The sequence below is a fragment of the Lissotriton helveticus genome, chromosome 5_1, assembly GCF_964261635.1.
Source record: "Lissotriton helveticus chromosome 5_1, aLisHel1.1, whole genome shotgun sequence".
NCBI classification, from domain to species: Eukaryota; Metazoa; Chordata; class Amphibia; order Caudata; family Salamandridae; genus Lissotriton; species Lissotriton helveticus.
In genome coordinates, this window is record NC_136065.1 from 236,851,583 (window position 1) to 236,875,455 (window position 23,873).

At 44.4% G+C, this 23,873-nt stretch overlaps 1 protein-coding gene across 1 annotated transcript in view; it reads left to right on the forward strand.

The window, feature by feature from the left end:
• The first annotated feature begins 279 nt into the window (after window positions 1-279).
• NOXA1 (NADPH oxidase activator 1) overlaps window positions 280-23,873 on the forward strand; it is a 172,455-nt gene continuing 148,861 nt past the window's right edge. The window contains exon 1 of the mRNA XM_078642092.1: window positions 280-609. Coding sequence (XP_078498218.1) covers window positions 430-609 — 180 coding nt within the window. The 5' untranslated portion in view covers window positions 280-429. The remainder of the gene's footprint in view (window positions 610-23,873) is intronic.

The window sequence follows — 23,873 nt, forward strand, 5'->3', positions numbered from 1 at the left end:
ACAAGTCATTATTTTTGCGTTCCTACTTGTTCTGGGTTTAGAATGGTTAAAACAATGTGATACGGTCCAGAAAGAGGAGAAAATCGTAGGACTGGAAACACCTACCCACACCTGGCACTAAGGTAGCTAGTCCTAGGATAGCGGCACGAGGAGGAAGACAACCTCTTCATAGGTGCTTGAAAAGTGACGGGGACTTCTGCACGTACAGACAGACATCCGATGAAGTAAGTCAGGAATTTCTTGGACTGGGAGGAGTGCACTCTGAGTAATTAAAGCACGGCAGAGGAAGGAGCCACGAGCACTTCCTGGTCAGGGCTCCTGGTAGCCAGCACAGGTGCAGCTCTCTGAGGGAAGCGCCGAGCACGGTCTGCCCGTCTCCCCCCGGCGCGGAGAGCATTCCTACAGCCAGCTACCTGCGCGCCGGGCAGGATGCCGTACACGTACAAGGACCTTGTGAAAGGCTGGCACGAGGGAGTCTTGGCCCTGGACAACAACGACCCGGACACGGCCTTAAAAATCTTCATGGACGTCGAGGAGCCTCACTCCAAGATCTGGTTCAACATCGGCTGCGTCCACCTGATGAAAGGGCGTCTGCGGGAGGCGGTGCAGGTGAGAAGCGACGTGCAGGGACCAGGGGAGGGCACACGCTCTACGGCGGGCACGCAGGCCCGCGCGCTGTGACGCACGGGGCAGGACTCATTTAGCCTAGGAAGTGCACAGTGACGTCACGTATAGTGACGCCACAGGTAGTGCGTTCGCAGGAAGTATTAGCATGACCCTGTCAGACCCTGCACTACAAATGGGCGTATTTTATAGGTAAAGCAGAGACTCAAACTTTGATATACAATGACATGATTATTTTCGCGGTAAATTAAAAACTTGACACAGTAGATATGGTCATGTTTAACTTATTAGCTGAACTAGTGCACTTATTTAGTGCTTGGCATTGGTACAAACACTTTATCTTTTATGTGCTGGAGCTGATTATGCACCCTAAACAAACTAGCACATAACCAAACACAATTACGAATAGAAATGTAAAAAAACACGTAATTTCATTTGCAGTTTAGTTTGGGCTTAAAAGTGATTCGGTCATAACATGTTGAAAACTTGTAGATACATTTGGGATTAGGTGTGTTTTTAAGCAGGCAAATCGCAAAGGTGTTCGCTGAACTACTCGAAAACATTAATACCTCGTAAGGTGACTGTGTAAAAGGGTGAGTTAATCTCTCTTCATAAAGGAGCCCCAAAGAGGACCCGCTGCCTCCTGGGACACTGAGGTAAAGATGCTTTGCCTTTATGTGCTATTGCCACAGTGTCGAATTTCGAAAACCTTGCCCACCACAAAAGCCCCTCTTCTGTGTCCCACCTCATGAACTTCTCAGTAGCACTTGACACAGTCGACCCTCTCATTATGCGAGTCGCACCCTCCTCTCCAGGTATCAAAAGTAGCAAACTACATGGGGTTTCTTTCTTCCTCTCTGACTGCTCCCCTTTTTTCAGAAGGTGGTTTGTACACGGCTCCGCCCACTTTCCCCCCATTTGTCCTCCCCTTAGACTCATATGTGGTCTGTATTCTTTCTTATCTCTCTTACAACATTTGCGTTATCATGTCCTTTAGCCTCTCCTTTCACTTCATCACTAATAACACACGCATCTCTCTCTTACCCACCCTCCACTTCCCACCTTCAGAAGAGAACCTGACTGCCTTATGGCTATCGAACATTTTTAACACACTACAACTGAAATTATGCACTTTCAGCATCTTCTATCCCCAGCCTATGCTCAGTCTCCTTTCCACTTACTCATTCTCACTCTTTCCCTTAGCCAGGGATACAGGTGTAGAGGTTAAGTCTGCCCGGAATTGGCATCCTTCATTACAGCCGCCAACACAAACACCAGGCTCCAACTATAGAATGTTAAAGAAAATCCCTCAACCCCTCATGTGCCAGGGTCAAATCCCTGACCAGCACCCTGATTCGAAACAGATTAGTTTAAGGAATCGAGCGTTCCACAATACTCCTCTCACTCTTGACAAAACCATCAAGTGTTGCATTCATAGTCATCAATCTCCCCAGAAAGACAACCACTCCTCCTTATTGGTACCAGATTGTTAAAACAGGTTTTTATTTAAACCCCTAAAGATCCTCTTCAGACTAGTCCATTGCATGACTACCCTCCACTATACTATAAGTTTAATGGAGCATCTTCCCTAGTGAACTGGCTGCAGGTGTGGCTTATGCTCTATGCACTCTATCTCTTGCTCAATGCTTACGAGTAAAGCAGATCCTGCTTTTGCACGTTGACAGGGAGACGAGTGCTAATAATGGTGTGTGTGAACTGGTATATGTTAGGTTGAATAAAAAAATGCCAGCATGGTACAGAGGTGCTTCAAGGAATGGATGGCTACACATTCAGGCTGTTATAACTCTGTGAGCTCTGAAATTTGGGACTGTTAGAATAAATTCTTTAATTTTTGCCAGTAAAATTGATCTTGGACAAGGTATTTGCTATAGATAAGGATGAGACCTTAGGACACAGTGCTGAGGTACACTTGAAAGAGAATACAAAGGTTAGCAACGTCTGAAATCAGGAGAATTATTTTGTATTATAATTTTTTATTAGCATTTCATGTGTGAAATGCTGTCAGTGGCTGGGTGACCTTGAGGTGTTCTTGTTTCTAAGTCAATCAATCAGGGTTAAGCACAGATACTCACTCGCAAGGGTCACAAGGTGCTGGAGGAAGAGGGATGGGTGGGTTGGGTTGGGTCGTGCAGCTCTGGGATGTTCACGGTGATTTATCGAAAAGCCAAGAATAGAGGTCCTTCATGAACTTGGAGAGGGTAGGGGTCTGTCGGAGAGGGAGGGAGTTCCATGCTCTGGCTGCAAGGAGGGAAAAGGAGCGGCCTCCTGGTCTGGTCTCCTTGATGTGTGGAACCGTAGCCAGGGAGAGTTGGTCTGAGCGGAGGGATCTTTGGCATGCGTGTAACATGAGGCAGTTGTTCAGGTAGGTGGGACCGGCGTTGTGGAGGGCTTTGTGGGCGTGGGTGAGAAGCTTAAAGTGATGCTCTTCTGGGAGGGGAGCCAGTGTAGGGTCTGCAGGTGTTGGGTGATGTGGCAGTGGCGCAGTAGATTGAGGACTAGTCTGGCGGCGACGTTCTGGAGTTTAAAGGTGAGGTTCTTGTTGATCCCGGCGTATAGTGTGTTGCCGTAGTCCAGTCTGCTGCCGATCAGGGTGTGGGTAACAGACTTCCTGTGTTCGAGGGGAATCCAGATGAAGGTCTTTCTGAGGTGGTGGAGGATGTGGAAGCAGGAGGAGGTAACAGCGTTGATTTGGTGGTCCATTTTGAGTTCGGAGGCCAAGATGATTCCGAGGTTGCGTGCGTGGTCGGTGGGGGAGGGTGGGTTCACGAGGGCAGGGTGCCACCAGGTGTTGTTCGAGGCATCGGTGTGTGGGGCCATGATGAGGACTTAGGCTTTGTCTGTGTTTAGTTGTAGGCAGCTGCTCTTCATCCACTTGGTGACTGCTTCCATTCTTTCTTGAAAGTTGTATTTGGAGGTGTTTAGTTTGTTGGATAGGGATAGGATGAGTTGGGTGTCACCAGCGTACGATATGATGTTGAGTCCGTGGCATCTGGCGATGGGTGCGAGCGGAGCCATGTAGATATTGAACAAGGTGGGCTGATGGAGGATCCTTGGGGGACTCTGCAGGTGGTCAGTGTTAGAAATGACTCTTTTTGCAGAGTAAGCCCCAATTTTGTTTGCTTCTACCTCCTATTTTTTCCTGACCTGTGGTTGTTGGCTATAGGACTCTGGGCACTTTACCACTGCTGATCAGTGCTAAAGTGCATTTGCTCTCTGTGTAAATTGTTATTGTAATTGGTTATCCATGATTGGCTTATTAGTTTTACCAGTAGGTCCCTAGTAAAGTGCACTGATTGTGCTAGGGCTGGTGATTCAAATGCTACTAATGGGACTGCAGCACTGATTGTTCCACCCACAGGGGTGGTGTCTCAGGCCTGCCACCGCAGTGCCTGTGTGCAGTTTGATAACTGCCATGTTGACCTGGCCAGTGTTAACACTTGCCAGGCCTTCCCCTTCCCCTTTTCTTACACATAGGACACCCCTAGGGTAGGCCCAAGGTACCCCCTGGGTAGGGTGCAATGTATGTGAAAACATCTACTAGTGTGGGTAACACATCTTTTAGGGAGGATGGTTTGTAAATTCAGTGTTTGGAAATAGCACTTTTAGAAAGTGGCTTTTTTCTTGTTCAACCTTTCTGTGTGCCTCTGCCTGGTTTGTGAGTGACATGGGCTGGGGTGGCTCCAGGAGGGTGGGTGAGTCAGCACTAGGCTGAATAGACCTATCTGCATTTGGAGTGGTGGGAGGAATAGCACCTGTGCCTGAATAGGGTTGTGCCTGCCTTCCACAATGCTGGCTCCACCTGCTGTGGCCCACACTCACAAAGAAAGAAGATTTGCCCTGGCAGAGTGCACCCAGAACTGGTTTGGACTGGTTTCAGGACCCCTCACTCATGAAGAACAAAGATTTTTGGGGTATAAATATCAGAGCTGAAACCCCTAAACTTTAAACTAGAAAACTTCGTGATCAAGAAGGAATTCCTGCCAAAGAGAACAGCTGAAGAAGACCAAGGAAAAGAGCTGCCATTGCTGTGTGTCTGGGAGCTGACCTGCATTTGCTGTTTCTGCTGAGGAAGAGGACTAAGGGACTTTCTGCTGTGTGCTGTGTCACCCTACTTGAAGAGAAACTGTGCTGTGTGCTTTGTTCTTCTGAAGACAAGAGTATCCAAGGGCCTGAGGAGAGGTGGCCTCCTGTTTCAGGAAAACTCAGGGATACAAAAGTTTTCCAGAAGAACCTCTGCTCCTCGCTGTGGGTGTGTGTTTTACACCCAGCGTGTGTTCTGCAATGAGAATGTTGTTGGCATGAGCCATCTGCCTGATCTCCCCTGCTCGTGACCTTGAGGAGGCTGGGGAGTATTTTGTCAATTTCACCCCCATCAGCTCGTGAGCCTGTAAGTGCTGCGTGTCAATTTCCCCTCCGCCGGCCCCTGAGCCTGCAAGTACTGCATGTCAATTTCACCACCGCCGGCCCGGGAGCTTGAATGGTCTGAGTGTGCTGCTGGCCCATGAGCATGTAAACCCTGTCTCAATTTCACTGCACGCCCGAGTCAGGTGGAAGAGCCGTGCTGGGACACAAGAAACTCCGAGGCGTCGCTTAGCAACGTTGGGGCTCGTCTCCTAGGAGCTGCGCTGGAATCCTTTAGTCGGAAGCATTGCCCGGCAACCAAAGTTCCTGTGACAACGCCTCGCAGCTAACAAAGGAATCCCCAGCAGGCAGCCAACAACGGAGGAAAGGAAACAGCCCCCCAGGTAACACTCGGGCTGCTGTCCCGTGCCGCAGCGTGTGTCTCAGTGTAGGAAGTGAAATCCAAGGTTATTTCCAAAGTAAGAATCCAAGAGATGTTGAAGTTGGAAATAGGATTTATTCCATATGAAGGACCCATGACTGGACACATCAATAGGTGAAATGAAAAACGCACCTTAACAGTTCTCGAATAGAGAATACACAGATACAAACCTTCCTTAAAGGAGTACACTCTCTACACACCCCCTCCTTATAATATAAAACAAAACACAAAAAACCCCAAAAAAAACCCACAATCAATAATAAATAAAATCATCAGAACGGACAGGATTTCTGACACGAGAACTACACCTATTAGGTGCATGATCTTCAGCCCCCCCAACCATATTTTGAACATTTTCAACATTTCGATGAACCATAGAATTAGAATCACCACTCCCCACATTCAAAGAAGAATGAGAAGAAACACAATGCCCATTAACATTCTTCTGAGTAAAAGACCCAAAATCAAACCAACTGGAATCAGTTTGTCTGAAAGATCTATCATAAATGATTTTAGCTTGTTCTTTCGTAATTTTAATCACAGCATTTCTGTTCCACCAACCCCAATCCTGCAACATTACCACCATCTTTGAAACTTTCAAAACTCTGGCAGGCACAGAAAACTTCGACTCCCCTTTTGTAACTCTTATCGTTTTTTTAATAATTACCCAGTCACCAGGAGACAGAGAAGTAATTTTAACATGTTTTCTTAAATCAAAGTTTTTTTTATATGTTGCCTGTTTGAGTTCAACCTGTTTTCTGACTTTGTGAAAATCCACACTAGGACTTTCTACTCCAATTTTACCTTTCAACCAAGCAGGGTAAAGAGAAGAAACAGGTTTTCTCCCCCTGAGCAAAAAATAAGGAGAGACATCTGTGGTGGAATGCGGAGTAGTGTTGTAACGCCAAACTTTTTGACAAATATACTTGCAAACATCCAAATTATTAGAAACAGCTGTTTGAATACCATCCTTCAAGAGACGGTTAGCCCTTTCCACCAGACCATTTGACGAAGGACTATACAAGGGTACCAACACATGTTTAACAGAAGCACCACTTAAGAAATTCTCAAAGTCACTAGAAATAAAGTGAGAACCATTGTCTGTTACATTTTCAATAGGAAAACCTTCCACCATGAACAAACGTTGCAGAAGAGTAATAACAGAAGAAGAATCCGGTTTCTTGACAAATGAGAAATAAAGCCATTTAGAAAAGTAATCAATGATCACAACCAAATATCTATTCTCAGAACTAAGCAAATTAAAAGAACCCGAAAAATCAAGACCCAACTTTTGCCAAGAACCAGAAGGCCAAACAACAGGACACAAAGGTGAGGTAGATAAACACCAATGCTTATCAGAACACAAACATTCCGGACATTTATTAACAAAATCCTTAACTTGTCCATCAATGCCAGGCCACCAGTATGAATCCTTAATCTTCCTGACTGTGCTCGAAGTTCCTAAATGCCCCTCATGAGCAAGTGAAATGATCTTAGAACGAATACCTTCAGGAGGAATAACTTTGTCTTCCCTCACTAAAACATTGTCCACAATAGACAAATCTGCAGCCACCTGAGCAAAACACCTATCTTGCATTGACAAACTTCTATCACAGGGCCAACCGTGCACCAAATAATTGTTTTTAACCCTGCTCAAACAAGGATCATTGTCATCTGCAGCCACCCATTCTTCTTCAGAAAATTTACTACACTCAGCCAAATCAGATATAGTAAAAACAACATCAAAATCATTACTCTTCACATCAGATGCAGCATCAGTCACTTCTAAAGGGATACGAGACAAACAGTCCGCCCTGACATTTTTTCCACCTGGAATATATCTAATGTCAAAATTATACTCCTGTAATCTAGCCAACAATCGAACCAGCCTAGAAGAAGCTCTATTAAAAAAACTATCCCCAAGCATATAAATCAAAGACTTATGATCAGTGAAAAGCTGGAAACAAGAGCCCCAAATGTACATGTGGAACTTTTCAACCGCCCAACAGCATGCTAAAGCCTCACGCTCTATCGTGCTATAGTTGGATTCAGCACTATTTAAAACCCTAGAAGCAAAGGCAATAATGTATTCCTGACCATCAATCATTTGGCTCAACACAGCTCCTAGGCCCTTCGAACTAGCATCTACTGTGACAATAGTCAACTCTCCATGAGAAAATGCCCTAATCGCAGGTGCATCCAAAATCAACTTTTTAACATTAATAAAAACTTCTTGCGTAACTGTTGGCCAAATATATTTAGCATGTGTTTTAAGCAAATCACGGAGGGGTTGTACAATTAAGGCTTAACCCTGCACAAAACGCGCGTAATATTCGCTATGTCCCAAGAATGCACGCAAGGCATCTTTATCTTGAGGCCTTGGTGCATCCTTAATAGCATTGACCAAAGATAGTTTAGGTTTTATTCCCTCAGCCGATATATTGTGACCCAAGTAATCAACATTTTGAGTAAAAAAAAAAAAAAAAAAATTATTCACAGTCATGCCAACACTCTCAAGCTTTTGTAACACACATTCAAGAAGATTATAATGAGATTCCACAGAGGCAGAATGAATCAAAATGTCATCCTGAAACGCCTGTATGCCATAAATATTAGAAAATAATTGACCCATAAGACGCTGAAACACACTGGCCGCGGAAGCCAGTCCAAACGGTAAGCGTTTGTACATATAAACTCCAAACGGAGTAACAAACGTAGTCAGGTGTTGAGAATCTTTTTCCAGAGGAATCTGGTGGTAAGCAGATTTTAAGTCAATAGTAGTAAAATATCTGCTACCACCTAAATTCGCTAACATTTCCTGAATTCTCGGCAATGGGTGGCAATCAACAAGAATATTACAATTGAGTGCCCTTAAATCAGCACGGAGACGAATCTCGCCAGAACTCTTCCACAGGAGTTATGATGTCTTGAGAACACAAGTCTGAAAGCATTTTTTTTTAAATCCTCACGAGCAGATAATGGGATAGGTCTACACTTCTGGATAACTGGAACCGCATTATCCTTAAGAATAATACCATGCTGACAACAATTAACCAAACCAACCTTATCAGAGAATACAAAAGAATACTTGACTAGTAACTCTGACAGGATAGGGTTATCAGATGTTAATGGAACCTCATCTGAAATGGAGAGAATAGGAACCTCCCCCAACACCACAGGATCTGGATGTCCAGGTTTCAGCATAATTCCCAATTTCGCTTGATCTTGCCAACCCAAAATGTCACGACCGTTGACAGCCACATATACTTTAGTGTAGATTTGTCTCCCTTTGAAATTGACACTATCTGAAAAATAACCACACATGGTGATATCAAATTCACCAAATGCTTTTGGATTAACATCAGTAGGCTTGAGTAAAACATTGCACCAAAATTTCTCAAAAGTCCTAGGATCCAAAATGGTGATCGGAGAACCAGAATCAGCCATAACATTGATATTGATTGCTCCGATTAACACACTGCATAATGGACCCTTACACTTCGTTGTGTCATTATTCAAAGTGTTAATCTCTATCGTAGATAGGGTATTACTCATTGCTTGGCATAACTCATCCTCATCAATTTCGAGAGAATTCACCTTTTTCTTATATTTAGAAGCTCTACACACTGTATTAAAATGGCCAATTTTCTTGCATGTAATACATCTTTTATGCATAGCTGGACAAGTTGGATTGTTGCCAAAGTGGTACTTAGAACCACACCTATAACAAACCCCTTTACTATCAGAATGTGCCATTTTACTATCAGAATGTACATAGGCATTTTTAGGTTTAGCAGAAATTACATTAACAGTAGGATCATTACCTTTAACACAAGTCGAGGAATCGCCAGGTGTGAGTTTGTTTGAAATATCTTGTGTTAAAATTTTTGAAGAGACTACAGATCTCTCAATACTGCGAGCGATTTCCATAACATCATCTAAAGTTGGATTCTTACAAGTTAATATTCGCTCTTGGATTTTTTTATTAAAACAGTTGAAGACCAACTGATCGCTTAGTGCTGTGTCTAGGTAATCTCCAAACTGACATTTAGAGGCTAATACTCTCAAAACAGCAAGGTAGTCTTCGATGGACTGATCTTGCATTTGTTTTCATTTGAAAAAACATGCCTCTCCACCATAACAGAGGGCTCATCCACATAATTCCTTCCGAGCCTAGCTAATGCCTCTCTGTAAACATTCCAAGCGTCATCACCAGATGGTGCTGCTACGACAGGCAAATTATCAAAAACATCTTGGCCAGCACTACCTAAATGATTAAATAATAACGCTTTCTTTCGTGAGGCAGCATACTTAGTAGCATCAATAGCTTCCAGGTAGTTGTCAAAAACTCTAAACCATTTGTGCCAAGGTACTAAAGGTTTACCAGGAACTTGTAGAAATGGAGGAGGTTGCATCACATTATTTGAGGAAGCAGAAGCAGAAGACATTTCTTCTAAATAAACATACACTGTCAAATTGAAAGAAAGCACAAATAATGAAGTAAAAACTAAAACGAATGGCAATACAATAACTTGTAAAATATACTAGTAATTATGAGTTATAATAAGAATGTCACCATCATAAGCATGTATTACACGTGTGCTCATCACGGAAGAACAAGCACGTCAAAAAGAAAAATAGGTACTGCAAGAAATTCTAATGGCTGAATGACGAAGAAGAGAAAAAAATAATAATGATGTTTTCAAATAAAAAATATATAATCCATAAGACGCGCTGTGAAATTCCCTTGAAATGCCGATGCTCGCCGCAATACTGATCCAAGATGGCGGCACAGCGTGACCTCGACGCTCTAACGTGATGTGCTGACGCGGTAGCTTGACCTTTAGCAGCGAGCCCCTTGGTACGTCACAAGCACGAACGTGTCGAAGTCACCAGCTTGAGGAACAAAGATGCATGGCTCTTGGAATCGCTCGTGAAGTCACAGGTAAAAGCAGCGGTTGATAGAATAGCGAGTTTTCAAATGTCGCACTATGTCTGTGGGACACTCACAATTGTATAGAGCATGTAAAAGTTTTAGGAATTGGGCCGGTATAGTTCAAACTCCGCCGCCGAGTGAATGAACTTAATAAAGTTCCATATAGTGCTCTAATTAGCGCGATAAAAACTCAAGCGCTAAGAAATGCTCGAGAATCCCATTTAAACTCCAGTTAGCGAAATAATTAAATAAACACTAACGTTTTCTTCAAAGTCGGTGTCAAAATCTCCCACACAAATTAAAAGTACCTGAGAGGTGTGGAGAAAGTGTGTCAGGGAAGATCTCTTCTTGTAGTTCAAATAATTTAGAAATATTTTCTTCTCAAAGTCGGTGGGTCTTGAAAGAAAAACGTCGCCAATAAATGTAGGAAGTGAAATCCAAGGTTATTTCCAAAGTAAGAATCCAAGAGATGTTGATGTTGGAAATAGGATTTATTCCATATGAAGGACCCACGACTGGACACATCAATAGCAAGGCAATAAACTGAAGACAGTACAGTGAAATGAAAAATGCACCTTAACAATTCTAGAATAGAGAATACACAGATACAAACCTTCCTTAAAGGAGTACACTCTCTACACTCAGCCTGCAGTGGGTTGTATGCCTGTAAGGAGCTGGCAGCTCTGTATTACAGGGGCAGGTTGACACAGCCCTTCACGGCAGAGTCCATTTGAGTTAGCAGCGAGGTTTTTCTTCCCCTTAGGAGCAAGAAGGGCATAGCACCCCAGTGTTAAGTGAGCTGGGAATAGAACGTTACGTTCACCACAGGAAGTATGGTCTCTGCAATTTTGACCCATTCTGGGACTGTTCTGTTGGTCTCCCCTATTTTCTAAAAGAAGTGCAGAAAGTACATAGGACAGTATTAGCAATAGCTTATTTAATTACTTGAAGAAAAATACAGAGTCTACAAGTTCATATTTGCAAAGAACATTTCAAAGAACATTTCTAAGGAAAGAGTAATATGGTATGATGGATTTATGTGATTTTGGTCTTGCCTAATCAGATAAAGATATTCATATTTTTATAAATAACCTGTGTAGTGTCCATTTGTGGTGTTTCACTGTGTTACTGTGGGTGTTGGTGCAAATACTTTTCACATTGCTTTGGGGATAAGTCGGTTTGCTCGTGCCAAGCTACCATGGGGGTGAGCAGGGGTTATCAATAGTTTTTCCCCCTTACCCTGACTAGAAGCAAGGGTCCCTAAGGTACCTACCTCTGCCCGCTAGAGGCTCCTATTTCTAACAGTCGGTGTGTGATGAGAGAGGAAGGGGGGAGTCTGACTTACTGCGTTCTGCCGGAGAGGAAAGAGCAGATCCAGCCGAGGGCCTTGTTTTGGATCCCTGCATCATGGAGTCTGCAGGCTAGGGTACGTGTTAGACTGTGTCGAAGGCTGCAGGGTGGTCCTGGAGGAAGAGGGCTACAGTCTGTCCTCTGTCGAGGAGGGAGCGGATGTCATCTGTCGCGGCGGGTAGGGCGGTTTTAGTGCTGTGGTTCTTCCTGAAGCTTGATTTGGAGGAGTCGAGGATATTTTCTCCAATAAAGACGGCGAGCTGGCTGTTAACTGCTTTTTCAATGACTTTTGCTGGGTATAGGAGTAAGCTGATCAATCTGAAATTTTTGAGGTTGGTGGGATCCGCCAAGGGTTTTTTCAGGAGCAGGTTGATCTTTGCGTGTTTCCAGTCATTGGGGAAGGAGGCGGTTTCGAAGGAGAAGTTGATGATTCTTTACAGCTCGGGCGATGATGTCTGCAGCTCTGTGGTAGATGTGGTAGGGGCAGGGATCCGTGAGGGCCCCAGAGTGGGTTGACTTCATAGTCTTCAGGATGTCTTCGATGGTGTGAAGGCGGTCCATCTGTTCAGTGTTGGTTGTGTGGTGAGGGGGGCGCTGCGTGTCGGCTCCGTGTGTGGGTTGTCATTGAAGTTGTCATGGATGTTCTTGATTTTGTGATGAAAGAATGTGCTGAGTCTGTCACAGAGGTTTTGGGAGGGTGGGATGTCTGTTGACTTGCTGTTGGGTTGAGTGAATTATTTGATGATGCCAAAGAGTTCCTTGCTGTTGAGTGCGTGCGCGGCAATTGTGTCCTGGAGCGCTTTCTTCCTTGCATGTCTAATGAGTTTGTGGTGGGCGGTGGTGGCTGCAAGTTGTTCAGCCGCGGTCTTGGAGTTCTTCCATAATTTTTCGAGGCGTCTGCATGTTCGTTTGGACTCTCGGAGTTCAGTGGAGAACCAGCTGGCTCTCTTGGCTTGTGATTTGGAGGTTGGCATGCGGGGGCGATGTTGTGTAGGGTCCTGGCGGCGGTGGTTCGTTCATCTGTGGAGGTGGGAGCGAAGCTGCTGAGGGAGACAGTGAGCTGGTCGTCGGTGGTCTTGTTCCAGTTTCTGCAAGGGAGCTGGTGAGGGTGTTTGCGGGCGATGTTTGATTTGAAGGTGAAATGGACGCAGCGGTGGCCCGTCCTAGGGAGTTCGGAGGTGTGGCTGAAGGCGATGGAGTTTCCTGCTGTGAAGATGGGGTCAAGGGTGTGTCCTGCCGCGTGCGTGGGCTCTGGTAAAATCTGTTTGAGTCTGATGCTGAGGGGGTTGTCCAAGTGAGCAGGTGATTTAAGTTCTAAGTTGGATTTCTGAATCTGATCTGTTTATGCCTGGACTATTTAATTTTTTTAGTCTTCTAACAAAGGATGAACTTGTCCTTTCAGGCATTTTGTGCACCTCTATTTTTCTGACAGAGGCATAAAGGCACCTCCTGGGGGTACTCCTCCATTTGTTTGTTTATTATTGGTAATTTACACCAGTTTAAATAGTTTAAATAGAAAAAGAGGCAGAGTGTACCCATTGTTTGATGTTTACGAACATACAGTGCTTAAATGTCATGAGTTTCACACAGGAAACAGAACAGCCTCAATAGCCATCTCTGAAGAATTAAAGGAAGGAAAAGAGTGATATCATAAAATGTAAAGACAAAATAGAAAATGGAGCAGGAAAATAAAATATTATTTTGGAGAAGTTGCCTCCATTTTATATTCTGTAGGATCCATAACTTAGTTCACAACTATTATGCCACTGACCAGACACTTCTTTTGCTAACGCTACGAATCACCAGGGACAATAAAAAGAGACAAAAATCAGAACGTTACACAAATACACCACCCGCTCCTTCCACTTACAGAAATGGCACCAGATTTGAAATACACAACAAAACTGGTTAGTGTGGGAAGGTTTAAACAACTAATTTTACACTTGTACCAACAGGGAAGAAACAACCTGGTGATATTAGTTGACAAAGCGATATAAAGAGGATTCTTCATATTCTTTCCTGTCTGTACGCACCGCCGGCATGCTAGTGCCATACAATGGAGTGTAACTAGCTACAGAATGCCAGTTAACTCTGCCACTTCTCTGACTCTTCTTTTCTTGACATGCCCACGATAGCCCAAGCAATGGTAGCGCTGCCTAAACTAGGGCTGTAGCCTAGTTCTTCAATTTTTGACTTTTTTGCCCACGGGTGCCTGGACTTTGTTCAGTGCACCATCGCTTGAACCCCAAAGTCCGAATTATTGTAACCCCGCAAAACCCTACTTGACATACCTGCTGCAGTGGGGACTATGCTTTCTGGGTTACTAATAGTCCCATTAGGGCACAGCTTTCCAAACTTTTCATGTTGGTGACACACCAACACACGGTAACGCGAGGAAGCGCCGCGAGCGAGCCTGAAACACCTATGGTGGGTTCAGGCCCCACACCCCACACACACATACCCCACCCCACACACACCCCACACACACCCCACACACAACCCCACCCCACACACACCCCACACACAACCCCACACACACCACCCCACAGACACACCACCTCACACAAACCCCTACACACACAACCCCCCACACACACAACCCCACACACACACACCCCACACATACCACCCCACAGACACACCACCCCACACACCCCACACAACCCACCCACATACACCCCACACACCCCACACAACCCTTCACACCCCACCCACACACACCCCAAACACAACCCCACACATACCACCCCACAGACACAGCACCCCACACACACCCCCCACACACCCCTACACCCCCCCACACCCCACCCACACACACCCCACACAACCCACCCCACACACCCCACACACACAACCCCCCCCACACACACACACAACGCCACACACACACACACAAAATGCAAGTGTCCGTCTGTAACACAACTGGTGCTCATGTAAAGCGCTCTGATACCTTTGGCTCTAGTTTGCTCAACAAAAAAAGTTTGGCAAAAGCTGCATGGTAAAGCGTAAAGGATGTTTTCTACCATTATTTATTAACGTAATTGCTTTCTTAGAATTACTCCTTGAGGACCCCCCTTTCTCCCTTCCCCCAATCATACTTCTGCAGATGTCATCTATAGCGCAGCCTCTTTTAGGCAATCTTTAATTCCCTGCAGTCCATCAGGGGTTAAAACATCTGAAATAGCAAGCAAGGATGAAACCACGGCATGAAAATCCGTGGTTTCATCCTGCCTTCGATAAAGAAAAAGGAGTGGTCCCTAGCAAGCCAAGGTTTTGGCAAGAAAGAAGTTTCTTCCTTTCAAAGGATACAAAAGGGGGGGGGGAAAGGCAATCAGCCTATAGGTGCCATAACCACATGAAAAATAATTCACAGTATTAGAGGGAAAAGTACATAAAACAATTGGTAACACAAGATGTAGAAAATTGTACAATTTTTAATTCACAAATTACATATACAAAAAATTTACTATGTGGTGCCAATTAAATACAATTAAAAATGTACATAGGTACACAGAAATATAAAATATTAAAAACATGAACACAAGTTGTCGACGCAGCGTTTCGGTATTTAGGATGTGACCTTCATCAGGACAGGGTTCTAAAAGAAGAGACATTGTATTAAACATAGCTATATTTCTTTTTTTTCTTTTTAATCTAACAATACAAAGAATTAAAAAATCCACATTGTCAAAAGCTTAACTAATGGCCAATGTTTCTTCATAATTATTTACATACACGGGCACCATTTTTCACCTCTTTTATTAAGCATGTGGTATGGACTTACAAATAGGGTCGAAACATATGGGCGTATCCTTCATTTACATATGCAGGGTAGCAAAAGAACTATGTTACGGATTTGAGGATAGTTCTCAAAATGATATATCTATGCTATATGGAGCATTCCTATTAGCTCTGAATTCTATGGGGGTTCATGATCAAATGCAAAGATAAGGGGAAGGAAGCCAGTTGACTAATTACAAAAATACCTTAAGGGGGGGGAGTATAGCTCCTCTCAATATGATTCTTCGTTCGTTCGTAACGTCACATCATATGATGGCACATTCTTTCAAGTGATAAGAAGGTTCTAAATAATTGGGGAACATATCAATCATTATTATTAAGCAGTTTTTAAATTATTGCTTAAGCGTTGTTGGGTAAGTAAAGGCATTGTTTTACCTTAAACAGAGGGCTCTTGGTGTGTTATTAACTTATCTACACCAGCCGTTATTGTTCAGCTTATTCTTTGCGATGTTACCTTTATCAATTGGCAATTTCGTGAATAGTTCTTTTAAGTCCTGAATAGCACAAAAACAGTATAAAGAGCATGTAATATTTCTACTTAATCCATGCACTTCATTATTTTATTACCTAAAATAGTATTCAAGTTACCTCATGTTTTGAGAACAGAGATGGAGAGTGGAGGTAGCCACCGTTGATGAGTTGATTAATGTAGGGTCTAGATAAAAATGGTGGATATACATTTAGTGTGTCTTATTATTTTGGAGTTAACTAAGGATAAGGTGCTGGTAGCTCGATACTTACCAAAAGGTATAGGCTTAGATGTATCTCCTAGTTGCCGGGATGTTTTGGTCCCTTTTGTGTTGGATCATCGCTTAGTAAAATTAGTGCGACGTTCTCTATTGTCTCCAAACTAGGTGTATTTCATCACCAGGCTAGGGAGAAAATTCCATAGTTACATTTTTATGCTATTCTTATGCTATATTCAGTCAACTACACCCAGTTATATATGGTCGATATTTCTGGCTTTATCGCACTTGTTTCTATTTGCTCTGTGGGTCTTTATATTGCTCACGTTTCTAATATGGAACATCAAATCTTAATATACATAAAAAAGCTGCCCTTAGTCGTTATGTCTCAGCGTGCAGCTCTTTCAAAGTAATTTTTCACAAGGCGGCTGACTCAGACTACCCTAATGCCGTCAAAAGCAATAGGGTACAGTGCCTTCTACACTTGCTCAAACTGTGTGATCTTTAGCAAATCCTTTCATCTTATTCTCTGTCCATCAACACCTTTCCCTACACAGGCTAGGAAGTGCTTAGAAACACAAATTGGACGCCGAATGCTGACCCGGATGTAGCTTTTCTGCCTAACGTCTGGCTTTACCTGCAGGAGTGAAACCCGCTTTCATTGGCTTGATAATATTAATGGAGAGTGTTGAGCCAGGTTAACAACATGTTCTGATACACATGGTGACGGACCGAGTTCAGCAGCCACGCCGGACCGTTGGACCATCCTGCAGAAGATGCATCATGTGGTGCGTGGATTATTGCTCATAGGTGACTGACTAAGAGAAAGTAGATTAGTGCCTGTGGAAGCCATCTTCTGCATGCGTGGGTGAACCCATGCTGCTTCCACACAGGCTCGGTCACTTTATGCACGTCCCCCCACCCTGCCCACACATGACTTGCTATGGGGGCACTGTACATGTCACTCACTGGCCATGGTTGACCAACCCTGGCTGCCCTTTCAGGAGGGGTGAGGCGGGCAGCGGCACTGTACGGGCAATGAGTGACCCCAGAGTGTCCTTACAGGAGGACGGGTGGGGGGGAATAGCAGTGAACGTGTCACGAGTGACCCCAAGGCTGCCCTTAAAGGAGGGATGAGACGGGACCCTGTATGTGTTCAGTGGTCATGAGTGCCCGGAGGGTTGCCTTATACGGGAGATGAGGAGGGCATTAAAGGGTTTCAGCCCCCACCCCCATTGGCATCAGAGGGTTTCAGCCCCCACTCACCCCCCCCCCTCGTGTGTGGCAGCCCGGGACCGTTCACAGCCGCACCCGAGCACTTCACAGGTCATTAAAGACCTTGCGCATGTTAATAGGGCTTTGTTGTTGTTTCACATGCCCCTGCAGCTCGACTCTGCCGATTCCCGGCAGAAGTCATCTCATCGCGCGACACACCTATGGCTGGGGAGCGACACAGTAATGAGTCGCGCCACACAGTTTGGAACGCTGTGCAAACTTTTTTGACCCGTGGCTCCCTTGACCTAATTGGCAGTTGGCCGTGGCTCCCCACTGTTTTATTTACTGGTGGACAGGAGGGGGGGGGAGTAAGCACGACCTCGGGAGTACTTACTGTCGGCTTCCTAAAGTAATTGATACAATTCACAATACAGTTTGCTGAAAGAAAGAAATCCATAAAATGTCCATAGGAACTTCAGTCACTTCAGAAAACCTTGACCATGCACTTGGCCTATCATCTATTAAAAAAAAATCAATATAGCATCCTGCTTCACTTCTACATTCCTCTTTCTTTGACTGTTCCATCCTAATGTGTGCACGAGTTTCCCCAGTCCAACAAAGCTGGAAAAATAAAAATACTATATATGTGGCATGGCATGCTGTTGCCAACACTTATAAAATGCAGTCCAACGATGTAATGAGCTCCGTGGAGCCCGCCTTTTTACAGTAAAATTATTAATCAAATACCATGGTGATCTTTGCTCCAACCTCCGTTTTACACCCTTACCACCAGCATTATTTGTACTGTAAATTTCACAGTAAAAATAATGCTGGTGTAAAACGGAGGTTGGAGCGAAGATCAGCATGGTATTTGAATAATAGTTTTACTGTAAAAGGGAGAAGACTGAACTCGCAACAGGAAAACCTGTTTCAAAAAGTGGATAAATAGGATTTTAAAGATCCACAGTAAATATTTTGGATAGTACTAGTTCTACATTCTAGAACAATCGCAAGCTCTGTGATACCACGTCAAGTAAAAACTGGCCAACTCCCCAATTCTCACACACTATCCTCACCCTTCATGTCTAATCTCATGATTGAGGAGGAGGAGATGTGGCCTAATAGCTAAAGATGCCAACTTTCAACACCCTGTGATTCTGAACTGGGCAAATCACTCTTACCCCCCCCGCCTCCATGCCTAAAAAAGCAGCCTGTAGTCTGGCATCTTATAAAATGTCTGGTTCTCATGTGAAGCGTGAGTAAAAAGGCGGGCTCCACGGAGCTCATTACATCGTTGGACTGCTTTTTAGGTCTCGCCTGTCGATGCGCATGCGCATCGAGCAAGCGAGACTATAGGGGTTCATCTACTCTTTATCTAACTTGCAAGGAATCGTGGCGATTCCTTGCAGTGCCCGTGACTTTTAAGCTCAATGCGCATGTGCATTGAGCTTAAAAGCGCGTGCACAGCCGCCCGCATTCCTCCGACACCTTTGAAGTGAAGCTTAGCTTCACTTCAAAGGCCCGGCTTCTTCACACCCACATGCCGCTCTGCCCCGCTCCGCCCCCTCCCCTGAGTCATCCTGCCTGCTCCTTCCCGCCGTGTCGCATTTCTCCTCCCCCCTCCCCTCTCCCCTCTCTTCCCTCCGTCTTGTTTTCTTTGATGCTGGTATTTCCATATCTGGCAGCTTCCTGCCCTCACCCCACGCACGCTGTTTATTTATTTATATTTAATATGCAGGAGATCTCAGTTTATTTAATTTATAATTAATGATGCCGCCCACGCTGAGGCTCGAACCCTGTTCTCCTTCTCCAAAGTCGGCATCGTTATATGTTGAGCCACCTCTTCGCACCGTTTGTTTGTGCTGACTTTCTTGCTCTGCCGCTGCTGGCAGCGGCATTGCGCTTGGAGGGAACATGTAATTGACCCGTCTCGCTTCTTTTCATTTGAATTTTTTTTACATTGTCTCCTTCCTTCCGCCCCTCGCAGTTTGTTTTCCTTGCACCGTCCCTTCTTACAGTCCCTTTAACCATTTTGGTGTTGCTCAGCCCCAACTAGCATGTTATTGTCAAGCCTCCAAATATGCAGCACAAACACGACGTACAAAGAGATTAACGTGTTGCCTGGAGCACATTTCGGGAATAACATTAAATGAAAGCCCAAACCCGCTTTACCGCAACTTGCTTTCACTTGTTGTCTTTGTTTCCAGTGCTATTTTAGAGCTTTGTGCAAACTACACTCTCGTTATTTTGCTGGTAATAACTTTGAGGGAATAGCGTATTTTTGTTTTTTAAATAGCATGCACGAAAACAGTATAATTTCAATTTGCACCACTTATTTCCCATGTTTGTGTCAATGTAAAAATCGACCCTGCACACCCAGCACCAGGGCCGTGTGCCTCAATGATGCAGTACACGCACCAGTAACTGAAATATGACGAAAGACTGAAAGGAGTAGCTACAAGCTGTGCTCTAGTTCTGCTCTCCAAAAAATCAGCAAAGAAACAAGCAATTAAGAACATTTCATTGAAGAAACCATTGAGCAGGAAACAGAAGGAAATCCTACAGAAAGAATCCTAGAGAAAGAAGCTTGAGGTATGTAAACACTTTTATTATGCAAAGGACGTCAATTTCAGGATGCTCAGATGCTCTCATTGGAGTGAAGCGATGGCTTACGTTGAATGAAGAAGCAGCTCTGAGCACTTCAAGAACAGCTGTAGTTTACCACAAGGCACAGAGGCTCTGGCAAGCTTGCATAATGTGGCGGTAGTCCACATCTCGTCATCTAGTGCCCCTCCCTCTGACCACATTATAACACGTTTGTGCCGAGTTGGCTCTATGGTTTATGCAGGAATGAAAAGAAACAAGTAAAATGCATCAGAGATGAGAAAATAAAAAACAGCGAATCTTTCGTACTAAAAAGATGTATGTGAAATAGTTACGAATCTGTTAAAATATGAGCGACAATCCTCAAGTCATCCAAAACTTACACTGGTGCTGTTCACTGAAGGGTTCACACTCTGCTTATTCAATTGTTGGCCTCTTGCTGAGATGGTGAATAAAAAGCTATTTAGTGTTCATTTGTATTAGAGCATGAATTACAAGATCAGCGAGTAGTAGTGAGACCACCCAACAATTCTCCATCAGTTGGCAAGTAAGGGGCCATTCTAAAATGGCAACACCCAGATCCTGGACTGCCTAACTCTCGGCCCACCCATAGTATAGTCTGGTAAAGATGATGCTCACGAGTGCCTGTGCAGCAACAAAAAATATCAAAAATGCATAATCTCGCCGGCGCTGAACTATGGATCGATAATTATTTGTCAAATACATTTTTAAAACATAAATGTTCCTCTAAGGCACATGGCAGATGCTATCTGTAGCCTTGAAAGTCCATAGGCCCTGAGAAGTGAAAGGTGATTGGTGAGGGCAAGTTGTGCTAAGACATACTCCTAAGCTTGTGTGCTCACCCTCACCCTCAAACCTTCACCCTCAACCCCTCACTCACCCTCACTCTCACTCACCCTCACTCAGCCTCAACTACTCTCACTCACCCTCAACCCCTCACCCTAACTCACCCTCACCCTCACTCACCCTCAACACCTCACTCACCCTCACTCACCCTCACCCTCACTCACCCTCACCCTCACTCACCCTCAACACCTCACCCTCAACCTCAACCCCTCACCCTCACTCACCCTCACTCTCACTCACCCTCAACCCCTCACCCTCACTCACCCTCACTCACCCTCACTCACCCTCACTCACCCTCACTCTCACTCACCCTCAACCCCTCACCCTCACTCACCCTCAACCCCTCACCCTCACTCACCCTCACCCACTCTCACCCTCACCCTCACTCATCCTCAACCCCTCACTCTCACACAGTGCAATAGGTCTCAGACCATTTCAGTTAGAGCTTTAAGAAATGTTTATGGCTTTTTTTATTTGTAATTCTTTAGCATTGGCTACAGGAAACAAAAATGCTAAACATTTACAAAAAAAACCCATAAACAATTCTAAAAGCACTAACTCTAATGGTGCGAGACCTATTGCATTTCCAATGCTTGTTATAAATGTTGGCAACAGCATGCCAATGATAAGCAAGAGGGCCCTGCATGTGTCGATCCCATGCAACAGCATGACATGCCATGCCACATATATAGTATTTTAATTTTCCAGCTTGTGTGCACGAGTTTCCCCAGAAAGCTGGAAAAAATAAAACTCCCTACTTTTTGCTACACTGCATTTCCTTGACTCTCGATGTAGGCCAGCATTTCTCGGACATTCCCAACACTCCAGCATTTCTGGAACTCACCAGCATTTCCAAAACTCTCCCTACTCTCCAGAACTTCCCTGAGTCACGCTACATTCCAGCATTTCCATGATTCTCTCTACACTGCCACATTTCCGGACTCCTTCACACTCCAGCATTTCCAGGCGCCCATGCCCACTGTAGCATTTCCCTCCACTGTAGCATTTCCCTGTCTCTGTCCACTCAAACATTTCCATAACTCTCCCTGCACTCTAGCATTTCCCATCACCTTACTCACCGTACACTTTCATGTGAGGCTACCTGCCCTGTTAGTGTTTCCATTATTTTGGACTCGGCTTTTAATTGGTGGAAGCACGTTGGTACATCTTTTCTTCAGAGCAGTAAATCACCTGACGAAATGAACTAGGATCTACAATTTTAATCTAAGTGTTTTTTTCATAATATAGTGAGGTTTTTATATTATTACTATTCTTGTTTTATAACTCTTTGAATAAAGGCAGTACACATCAACTAACATTACTTTTTTTTAGATCTATCCAGACTTTTGCTGTAAAATATTGCTCCTCTACAATATGAGATTTACTTAATTGTGAGGATTTCGCACACAGTGAGCTCTTTTGTTGCAACATTCACTGCACCAATTCTTTCGACTCGTGATCCATCCAAGAACACAATAAACACAGGCCCCTGCAGCACCTGTGGTGCTGGGAGGACCCCAGCTCTCAAAGGGGCCCAAAGGCAATGACTACCTTTGAGATATGAGAGGCTCAGGGGCCACTCTTCACTTTATGGGGGTGAGGGGGGCATCATTTTGCTAAGGCCAATGCATGACTGTGTGAATTAATGTGATAGATACCGCACAAACTTTAGGTGCAATTCATACTTAAACACGATGATTCCAATTTATTTATTTGTTTGGTAGTAGATGTTTCCGAAACAGCAAGTTCATTTTTTTAACTAAATGTGCCCATATGACCAACGAGCGCGAGTTAAACTTTAACACGCACTCCGTGCAGCCCGCCTTGTTTCAGTAAAATTATTAATCAAACGCCATGCCGATGTTCGGCACAACCTCCATCTTACACCTGTATCACCAGCATTATTTTTATAGTAAAAATAATGCTAGTGATACGTGTCTGGCTCCTTCGTCTGATCTTCTTCGGAGCTGTGCTGAATGACCTACAACCTCCCCTACACAACTCTCCCAGAGCCTGAAGTGTAACACAGGCGACCAGAACAGTTCTGCCGGGGAAGGAAAGGAAGGGGACAGCGGGGAGGGTGATCTGTAACGAGAATGACAGGTAATTAGAATACACCCCTCTAGGAAAACCTTATGCTTCCTTTCTAGTGTTATATAACCTAGTGTCACCCCTACCTGTAAAGGAAAATACGGGAGAATCTGAACCTAGGAGATGAGACTGGAGGTGAAGTCAGGTGTTGCAACCAACTGCAGAGGGAGACACAATCATAGAACATGTAAAGCCGATTCCCATGTGAGTAGCACTCATACACCCACTTTCATTCTGCATACCAAACAAAGCCTGTTTTCATTGCTGAAGTTGCCACTATTCCTCTGACTTGATACCCCTTTTTCGTTTCTCCTGTGCATAAATGATATAAAGAACAAAAGGAAAGTGAAGATAATCACAAAAGTTTTTATATCAAAAGGGGAAATAATAGTTAAGTATTCTGATACAATAGCACCGCTTTCGTGCCCCTCTGACGTCTAATGATCCTTAGACGTAAATGTCTTCATGTATCAAGGAGCACAACCTATAAGCGGTTATTGCCTAAAACCATACTTCAAAGTTTTGGACTGTATCCACAAGTCCATTCACAATCAATGACAGAGAAGGTCTGTTCTCGACCTCCAACAATGCTGAGCACGAGTGTCTCTCCCTGCAATGAGGCTACAAGTGTTCGTCTCGTCCAACAGGGAGAAATGGACTCCGCAATGTGTTCCCAGTACTCGCTAACCGCGAGTGGTTACTGCGATCTCAATTGGACTGGTACCCATCCAAAGCGGGGTACTTGAAGACTTAATGCCACTAAATAACAGCAGGTTGAATCTTACCCGTAAAGCAGCATACCAACCACCTCTGCGAGCGAAGCAAGAATAATCGGCAACGCCGTCTTCTTTGGCGAGCTATTTACTTCCTGATTCAGCGCGACTCGCGCTACGTC